General features: G+C 48.3%; 1 protein-coding gene across 2 annotated transcripts in view; it reads right to left on the bottom strand.

The window, feature by feature from the left end:
• Window positions 1-2,092: 2,092 nt before the first annotated feature.
• Window positions 2,093-10,312, bottom strand: part of NGF (nerve growth factor) — a 71,413-nt gene continuing 63,193 nt past the window's right edge. For both annotated transcript variants that reach the window (XM_066268217.1, XM_066268216.1), the window contains one exon: window positions 2,093-2,887. In XM_066268217.1, coding sequence (XP_066124314.1) covers window positions 2,150-2,875 — 726 coding nt within the window. In that variant the 5' untranslated portion in view covers window positions 2,876-2,887 and the 3' untranslated portion in view covers window positions 2,093-2,149. The remainder of the gene's footprint in view (window positions 2,888-10,312) is intronic.

Genomic DNA, 10,312 nt, shown 5'->3' with positions numbered 1-10,312 from the left:
TGGGTCTCAGGAACTCCTTGTGAAGAGGGGCCAGGCAGGCTGAGGCCCCTGGCACTGGTGCCCAGCAAAAAATTACAGACGCAGGTCAGTGGGAGGGCTCCTTCTCTGCAGCCTTTATCTGACCAAGTATCTGAGCACAGAATGTTCTGGTTGGTGTTTCTTTAACATAAATCTTTATTTCAATTGCAGTAGTTTTGATAGGAAAAACAGGCTACATTTCTCTCACCCTAATCAAATTCTTCTCTTGCCAAAGCTTGCTTTGTGTCCAATTTGCCCTATTTGGATTGGGTTGGGGGTGGAGTGGACCAGTAAGACTACAGAGGAAGAAGCATTATTATTTGCTTTTTATATCAGAGGGACAGTTTGGGCCCACTCTCATAAAAACTAGGGTAGGCATTTCACCCTGGGGGTAAGGGGATGGGTAGGAAAGCAGAATTTCCATTTCACTGTGTGTGTGTGTGTGTGTGTGTGTGTGTGTATGATGGGGAGGTTGTGACTTCAGGGAAAATACACAACAAACAAACAAAAAGTTACAGGGAAGGTGGCAGCTTGGGGCTGGTTGGAGCCCTGCTCCAAGTTGTACCCTGGCGTCTCCATCACCTCCACCTCTCTAGGAAAAAATGCCCTTGATGTGGTCAGTGTTGGTGAGCACCCCCCACCTCCACCACCAAAGAAGACTGCCTAGGGAGGGCACTGAGTTCTTGTAGGAGGAGGGCGCTGGTAAAGGTGAGATGATACCTTCCTCCTTTCTCTTCTCTGTTCCCCTTCTCACATCCTTTCTGCTCTCCCCTCTCCTCCTGCCTGGGTCCCGTCAGGGAGCAGAAGGGCATTGTCCCCTTCCAGCCTGGGCCACCCTGACTGATCTATTTGTGTTGGTGTTCAGTCCATTAATCTTTGTCTTTCCTCCCCCCACCATCTCTCTGAGGGTTGTCCACCTTTGGTCACTTGTGGAAATCACCCAGTTAGAATGAAAACATTGCCAAGTTTTTATTAGGTCCGGTCTCTGGCTCCCCAGAGTCTAGGCTGACACTGGAAGTTGCAGGATGGTCATTAGTGGTAGCAGGAGAGCTGGAGACTTCAGTATTTCCTTGGGTAATGAAGTCTTGCCATAGGAAGCCACCTGAGAGTAAACTGGAGGACCTGCCATTAGTACTAAGGCAATCTTCCTAGTCCACAAGGACTCTTTATTTCTTTGATCTTTGAATGTTTGTTTCTCCTGAGAACCAAAATCTGCAATTGCATGGAAGTCCACTAGGCCCTGGTATACTGGACCTCATTGAAAGGGAGGGTGATCTTTAGCATCACCCATAATCCTCCTCAATCTGACCAGTCCAACAGGACCTAGTCTGTATCTTTTTCTTAAAAAAATTTATTGCTAGAGAGAAAGAGAAAGAGAGAGATTGATTGGTTTCTATATGTGCCCTAACTAGGGACAGAACCAACAACTTTTGCATATCAGGATGACACTCTAACCAATTAAACTATCTGGCCAAGGCCATACTAAGGCAATCTTAACGTGAAATCAGATCAACCCTGACAGGTCCTCTGTGATTATTTTGTTACAACTCTGTCAGATAGTTTTTCAGCAAAAAGCAGATCCTCCCCTAGAAGCAAGCTAGCTCGCAAGTCCTTGGTGCAAGTCTCCTCCTGTCTACAAAGTGAGTGGGTCCCTCCAGCACGGAGCCTTCTGATGGGGCCCCACAGCCTTCCCAAGTTGAGCAATCAAGGCTCATGGGTCCAGGCTGGGGGGCAGGTAATCCCAGGATTGGGTAGTTTGGGATGGAATGCAGAACAGGGTTGCAATCCAGCAGACTTCCCTTCTTAATCACACCCAGTTTAGGCTAATATCTGAAACCAGTTAGCCTTCCCTGGGATCGCAGTGCTGGCTGGAGTGGGCTGAGGGTTAGAGGCAGGCCTTGAGGGAGACAAGGGGCTGTGTGGACAGTTCACAGATGGCCACCCTGGGGACAATGACTGGAGTGCTAGCACACTGGATGCTTCCAAAAATTTAATAAATAATGATTTTTTTAAAACTGTATAAACTATAAATTATCATGCAGTCCTTATAATTTAAAATAATTTACAGGCTGAGGTAGGGAGGGGCCCAGGAGAGTGAGGTGGGGAGAGGGGAGGGTGGGGCTGTGTGAGGTCAGGCTCTCCTCCCAGTCTTCCTGCTGAGCACACACACACAGGCCGTGTCTATCCGGATAAACCGCCAGGCAGCCTGCTTGTCGTCCATCGTCAGCGCCTTGACAAAGGTGTGCGTCGTGGTGCAATATGAGTTCCAGTGCTTGGCGTCGATGCCCCGGCACCCGCTGTCGACAGGATTGGGGTCCCGGCACTTGGTCTCAAAAAAGTACTGTTTGAACACACTGTTGTTAATGTTCACCTCTCCCAACACCATCACCTCCTTGCCCTTGATGTCCGTGGCCGTGGTCTTGTCCCCCACCCACACGCTGATGCTGTCGCACACGGAGAACTCGCCCCTGTGGAAGATGGGGTGGGATGCAGACCGCTTGCTCCTATGAGTCCTGTTGAAAGAGGAGGCACCATCGGCCTCCAAGTCCGGAGGCTGGGTGTCTGCAGTGACAGGCGGGGGCTGGGTGCTAAACAGCACGCGGGTTGAACGCAGTCGCCGCTTTTTAAAAAGTTTGGGGTCCACAGTGATGTTGCAGGTCTGCCCGGACACCCTGGCAGCTATCGCCCGGGCTGGGGCTCTGTGGGCTCTGCGAAGGGCTGTGTCGAGGGAATGCTGGAGGTTAGTCCAGTGGGCTTGGGGGATGCCGTGCCCTGCTGGGACATTGCTCTCTGCGTGTGGTTCTGCCTGGATGCCGATCAGAAGAGCCGTGATCAGAGTGTAGAACAACATGGACATTACGCTATGCACCTGAAACGAGGCAGAAAAAAGATTATTCGTGGAGCATGCTGTTGTACAGAGGCAGGGTCTGAGTCAGCCAGAATCAGCCTCCCAGGAGGCTGACAAGGGGGTTTCACCTAGGAATCTAGGGACAAGGTGATCTCGGAATTTACCCTTCAGATTGGGACACTTCTGAGTGTGAAAAGGGGTGCTAGCAACAATGACACAGCACAAACAGGACTGGCCTCGCCAACTTGGATATATGGTTACCCTTTAAGGGACAGACACCCTGAAATTCTGCCCTGTGGCCTGGTGTGAACTTAGGAGCGTGGCTCCCAGACTTCCTGGAGTTCTCTGCTGGCCAGCTGTAGGCAGCTGGGGAGGAAGGGCTGAGCTGGCCTCCTCTCCTCATCAGCCTGCCCAACAGCCTGACTTCCCGGAAAGAAGGTGGAAGGGTTGCCAGGAACTTGGCAGGAAGCCTCAGCACAAACACACCTCTTCAGGTCAGCAGTGCTGAGTCAGCTCTGAGATCTGTGACTCTGAACCCTTACTGTGAACCCTTCATGTTTAACTGAAACTCGTGTGGCTCTGAGACCACCCGCGCCAGCCATCCAGCCATCCCACAGCCTTCACGCAGGACATGACACTAATAACACTTCCTCTTTGTGGGTTGTTGTGAACTCTTCAAATATGTTCACTTCTAGTTTCTCATTGGTCTGTGATTTAGGCTAGGATTTATCCTCTTTCTTTCATACATAGGGAAAGTGACCCACAGAAAATCAACAGACAGGCTCAAAGTCACTAATAAACACTGACACAGAAATAGGGTCCAAACCTGCTCCTTCACTGAGCAAGTCCACCCTTCCATTCTTCTTTCCTCCCTCCCTCCCTTTCTCTTTCGTTCTTTAACATGTTCTTTCTTTATATTATTTGTTCTTATTTGAGTATGGGCTAAAGGACATAATCTGTCCTTAAGAGGCAGTGCAGGCCCCTTCTGAGCATATGCCAGACAGGCTCTGGGCTGCATATGGCAGCCCACCAGGGACTACCCCCTCAACACACACACACCCAGGTCAAGTGACTGTGGCACTACCCCTGTCTTTGAACTGACTTATGGTGAACTCCTGTTCATGCCCATAGATTCATTTCAAATATTACATCCTCTGTGAAGCTTCCTGAAATCTTAGTAGAGTTAGAGAATCCTTTGTAGAGGGTGTTAAAACTTCTAATTCTTTCCCTTTCCCCAACTCTCTTCCCCACACCCATGGGTCATTTTGCTTCCTGCCCACTTGTCCATTCTGGCACAGTTATCACCTTCATCTAAAGGCCTTATTAGATCACCCCAAACCAAAGCGATCTCTTTCCATTCTCAAAGTGGGTGTGTGTGTGTGTGTGTGTGTGTGTGCGCGCGCGCGCGCGCTTTCCTATTAAATCAATGTAGTGAGAAGAACTCTATATTGGAGCTGGGGTTAGAAAACCTTGTTTGGATTCCCAGCTCAGCTACTTGCTAGCAAAGGGAACTCACTAACCTTTCAGAGCCTTAGTCTTCTTACTGGTAAAAGTGGGCAATAAACACCATTTCACAGGGTTGTTGGCAGAATTAAATAGGCGCTCACTAAATCTGAATTAACTCCAAGTCAGTCTCATTTCCTGTAGTCAAAGACTTCATCTTCTACAGTTATATTGCTGCTTATTCACTCCCCGAGCTCACTGTCTTGTCATGGCACCTGGTTTTTACCTCTTTCACGCTTAGTTCCAAGGGTAAGGACTTGATCCTATCTCCCTATTGGCTGTGCCTGGGCAGAGCTGTGTCACAGCAACTGGTCACTCCTTCCTTGGGTGTACACCTGCCTTGCCTTCTGCGCATAACCCTGTCATCCTCCTATGGCTTCAGATATCATTTGTATGCCTCTCTCTCTGAGAGCACTTTAGAAGCTGTGCCATTTACATCTAAGCAATTCTTTGGCCATGTGCAGTGCCTGGCACATAGTAGGTCCTCAACAACTCTAAGGAGAATGAATGAGGGTGAACAGCAATGGCCAGGGAAGCTCCCCATCTGTCTACTCTCCACCATGGGCACATAGTTGTTTTATGGATTTTGTGCACATGGCCAAGCACAGCAATCCTAATGTTTTAAAGTGACGCAGTCTTCTCCTCAGTAGTGTGCTTTGCTGCAGCTAGAAATAGACAGCCCTTCAGTGGGCCACCAAGAACAAAACCTCCCCATTCTTTTTCTTTGTTACTTTGAAAATGCTTGTGCTTGCTCCATTTCTCCAGCAGGCCAAGCAGTGGGCGGGGGCACATCTGGGCTTCTGACCACCCCTGGTTCTGCTTGCCGATGGCCCTGCTGATCAGTGTCCAGCCCTAACTGTTAGAGACCTCACCATTCAGGTGAAAGAAGTCATGCCCTTTATTTTTGCTCTTTGTGTTTGTCTGCCTCTCAGTACACAATCTCTCTCATCAGGCAAATGAAGGAAGAAGAAATGAAACAGTCATCCCTTTCTGTCCAAATCAGTAACACTTCGAACTGTGATACTAAACCTTTTTCATCTCATGGCACACATAAACTAATTACTAAAATTATGTACCACACTAAAAAATATAATTTTTCCCTATCTGACAAAAATATAAATATAATTTTGATTCATTCACATGGACAGCTATTGTTGTGTTAGCTGTTGTCATTTTTTTATTTGACAATCTAAAAGAAAATGGTCAGTTCTCCTGACTAAATGGTCAGGTATTATGGTTTAAAAATTCTTGTGGAACATCAGTTGAAAATCACTGACTTAGAACTTGGATAGGGAAATGAAAAAGGTGACAGAAATGTAGGGTTTTAATGGTAAGAAGGGCCATATTGCTCCACTACACTTTCCCAGGGTTCTCCTGTCACTCCAGCCTCTCCTCTGGTGTGCTCACCCTCTTCTAAGGAGTCAGCTGAAATTTCTGGACAGTCAATGCCTGGACTAGGCTCTGCCTTACGAAAGCCAGTTCTGGACCTGGCTGGTGGCTCAGTGGATAGAGCGTCAGCCTGTTGTGCGGATGTTCGGGCTTCAATTCCCAGTCAGGACACACATGAGAAGTGATCATTTGCTTCTCTTCCCCGCCCTCTCCCCCTTCTCTCTCTCTTCCCTTCTTGTAGCCAGTGGCTTGACTGGTTTGAGTGTTGGCTCTGGGCATTGAAGATAGCTCGGTTGATTCAAGCATCGGCCCCAGATGGGGGTTACTGGCTGGATCCTGGCTGGGATGCATGTGGAAGTCTGTCTCACTATCTTCTCCCCTCCTCTCACTTGAAAAACAAAAGCCAGTTCTGAACCTCCAGCTTCCTGATGGGCAACCCACCATGGATACTGATATATTAAAAGCAGGGCATCCAAAACAGTCCTCTTTAGGGTCATTTTCTCTTCCTGTTCTTTACTCAAAAACTGCAGCCCCATTTGGGGCCCCTTGCTGATTTATGGAGCTGTCTGTCTCCTATGGACACCTCTCCTCAGCCTTTCAAACATGTGTCTCAGTGTTTTCCTTTGTCTGTGGCTAGGACCACTATCCCTTCACTCACCAGATCCAGACCTTGCCTCATCCCTGGACTCTGCTCTTTTCTCTGAGCCTTCCATCCAGCCCTTTTGGTTCTGGTTCAGTAGCATCACCTGAAACTAATTTCTCACCTCTGCCCTCCTAGTTTAGGTCATGGCAGAGTTTCCTAATTGATGTCCTAGACATCCGTCTCTCTTCTTCCAGTGTCTACTATCCCTAACCACCCCATAATGCAGCCCACTCAAAGGATCCAGTGGTGCACCAATTGTCTAGCAAGCAAGGGGGACTGCTCAGCCTGACAGTCAGGCCCCAACCGCCTTCTCTCCCCTCACTTATTTTGTGTTCCAGGTACACGGAACTCCTCCTAGGAACGCCTGCCCTGCGCTTCCCCACCCCTGGCTCTGCTCAGACTCCTTGTACCAGGCATATTCCCCATCATGCCCCCACCCCAGGGCCTTTTCTGTTCTGCTCTTTACCTCAACTGGTTGGACTCCTTCCTGTTGTCTTTTTTTTTTTTTTTGTATTTTTCTGAAGCTGGAAACGGGGAGAGACAGTCAGACAGACAGACTCCCACATGCGCCTGACCGGGATCCACCCGGCATGCCACCAGGGGGCGATGCTCTGCCCCTCTGGGGCGTCACTCTGTTGCGACCAGAGCCACTCTAGCGCCTGGGGCAGAGGCCAAGGAGCCATCCCCAGCACCCGGGCCATCTTCGCTCCAATGGAGCCTCGCTGTGGGAGGGGAAGAGAGAGACAGAGAAGAAGGAGAGGGGGAGGGGTGGAGAAGCAGATGGGCGCTTCTCCTGTGTGCCCTGGCTGGGAATTGAACCTGGGACTTCTGCACGCCAGGCCGACGCTCTACCACTGAGCCAACTGGCCAGGGCCCTGTTGTCTTTTAACACCGAACTAAAATGCCACCTGCCCGGACCAAGAATCCAACCTGGGATATTCACACGCCGGGCCAACAATTTACCACTGAGCCAACCGGCCAAGACAATATTTTCAAATCTTAGTGAAACAATCTGTCCATGATGCAAATCTCCACTGTTTCCAAAGAGATAAACCCTCTCTCTTCTCCTTTCTAAAAGCATTTCCTTCAGGCTCTCTTATTATAGTTGTGTTCTTCTCTAACCCTCCCTTCTAGAGGGAAAACTCCCCAGGGGGCAGAAAAATATCCTCTTCATCTTTGTTGTGTCCAGGTGACCTGGACCCATAGGGAGCTCCACCTCTAAGAATCAGTAAACGTGTGGACAAGTCTCCTTCTTTTTGTGCACCTTAGTTTCTTTCTCTGAGTAGTAATGTTTAACTCTGACCCTTTTTGAGTTTAAGCAATTACAGGCATATCTTGAAGATACTGTGGATTTAACCCCAGACCACCACAACAAAGCAAATGTCACAATAAAGCAAGTCACACAAATTTTTTGGTATCCCAATGAATATAAAAGTTATGTTTACTCTATACCATACTCCGTAAAGTGTGCCATAGCATTATGTCTAAAAACACAATGTACACATCTTAATTAAAAAATACTTCATTGCTATAAAATGCTAACCATTATCTGAGCCTTCAGCAAGTAGTAATATTTTGTTGGTGGAGGGTATTGCCTAGATGTTGATGAAAGTGCAATATCTGCAAAGTGCAATAAAGCGAAGCATCGTAAAGTGAGGTGTGCCTGTATAAAGCTTTCTACTCTGCTGAGTTGCATTTACAAAGCTCTTAGTAGAATGCTACTTCTCAGCTCACTGTCAGGATACAGCATGTGCTACCTGGTGGTATTTAATCACAGCGGAGATTTGCATCATGGACAGATTGTTTCATTAAGATTTGAAAATATTGCCTTGGCCAGTTGGCTCAGTGGTAAATTGTTGGCCCGGCATGTAAATATCCCAGGTTGGATTCTTGGTCTGGGCACACAGGTGAAGCGAACAGCTGCTTCTCTATTACTCCCTCTTCTCTCACTCTCTTTCTTTCTTTTCCTCTCCTGCAGCAATGGCTCGATTAATTTGAGCAAAGTTGGCCTCGTGCACTGAGGATGGCTCTGTGGTCTGTTTCAGGCACTAAAAAAATGGCTCTGTTCCTGAGCAATGAAGCAACAGCCACAGATGGGCAGAGCATCGCTCCCTAGTGGGTTTGCAGGGTGGACCCCAGTTGAGGCGCATGTGGGAGTCTGCCTCTGTCTCCCCTCCTCTCACTTAAAAAAAAAAAGATTTGAAAATATTGCAACTATAGCTCTTATTTGGGTTTCAGATGAAAAGGTATTCTTTTTTTAAAAAAAATATTTGTTTGACTTATAATAGTGTGCCCCTATAATTTTCAATTAAAAATCTTTCTTTTAAAAAATCATCAGTAGATAAAAGAAAAAACGAGTGTGTTTCCTATGCTAGTAATGTAATGCACAATGCAGTTTACAAAGAAACATTTTTCCTCAGTTGAAGTGCAACCAGGAGCGATGAAAGTTCACCAGGGCTTCACCAAGCAGAGCCCTGAGAGCTAAATGATCAGCTGGAGAGAGGCAGTTAGGGGCTCACAGGAAGGAACATGTTTTGGATAACTGTGAATGTTCTGTAATTGTCCTGCTCCTCCCAGAATGGAAGATAAATGACTGAGATTGGGGGACCCTCTGGTGCCTTTTATCCAGCTTTTAACAGCTGACCAACTCTCTTGCCCTCTCCTCGGCCAGGAATACATTCTGGAGCTGGTTGCCCGTCGCTCACACACTCCAATAAGAAGAGACATTTCCTGCACCAGGTGAATGATCTTCACACAGGTTTTGGTCTCACCTGAATAGGTGTTAAATCTGCTGGAAAGAGCTAAGCCGCTGGCCCAAACAGGAGGGCTGATGGCACTGGGAGGCTTGGCAGCCTGCCTTTGGAGGTTGCCGAGGGGAGTAAGCTCATTCCTATACCCAGGGAGTGGTGCCAAGAGCTTAGTGATTCTTGGGGATAGAGATTGGATCAGGGAACCAGGTCACTGAGTGTCAAGAAAAGAGGAAATTCTTGTGGCTGAGAAAATCCAGCCTCCCCCTTCTCCTCCTCCATCTCCCTCGCCACATTATGACAGTGGGCCGAGGGTCAGATCTTGTTTTACACTTGGCCTCCACTGTCAATGTAAACTGGCTGCTGTCTTCAGTCGAGTCGTAGAATCAGACATGCTCTGTTGTCGGGGCCTCTGTGGAGTGTGAGAGGGACTCTGTGGCTCCCCAGCTCCCCGGGGAGGTGGCCCCGAGGTTGCAGCAGAGAAGATGGACAGGATAGAGTCCAGTGCCTCTGCTAGCCCTTCCCAACAGGCAGCATGGCCGGGAGGGACATCAGAGATTCCCAAGCCCAGAGTATGGGAAACACCTGGAGAGCTTGTTAAACCACAGGTTGCTGCCCCCCCACCCCCCACACCACCGTCTCTGAGTCAGGGCTGGGACCAAGAATCTGCATTTCTCATAAGCTCCCAGGTGATACTGATACTGCCAGTCTGGGAACCACACTTAGAGAACCACTAACGTAGTTCAATCGCTGAACTTCACAGAGTAGAGTGGCGGGCCTTGAGAGCCTAAGTGACCGGAATGAGGCAGCTTGTGAGTGGCGGGCTCCACATGTGGGCATTTAACATTGCTCAGCACCTCTGGGAGCCAGAGGCTTGCAGCCCCTCACATGTTGTAATTGATGGGTCCTGGGTTGTGTTTACTTGGCCCCAAACATCAAAGTGAAAATTCCTTTCAACAGACTGTAAGTCTTTCCATCCTTAGGCTGCAAATCCAGATACCAGGGGACATTTGGATATTTAATTATTTTAAAATCAAATTGATCAGGTCCCTGGACCTTCTGTCAACTTGATCCAAAAGCACTTACAAAGCCCATGATGGAAATATGCAGCCAGAAAGCACTAGTAGGTGCAGGCACCTACGGATTTATTGGTCAACTGCAGAA

Source organism: Saccopteryx bilineata, chromosome 3 (assembly GCF_036850765.1).
Source record: "Saccopteryx bilineata isolate mSacBil1 chromosome 3, mSacBil1_pri_phased_curated, whole genome shotgun sequence".
Taxonomy (NCBI): domain Eukaryota; kingdom Metazoa; phylum Chordata; class Mammalia; order Chiroptera; family Emballonuridae; genus Saccopteryx; species Saccopteryx bilineata.
Note: the sequence above shows the minus strand (reverse complement) of the source record. Positions and strands in the feature narration are given on the sequence as shown.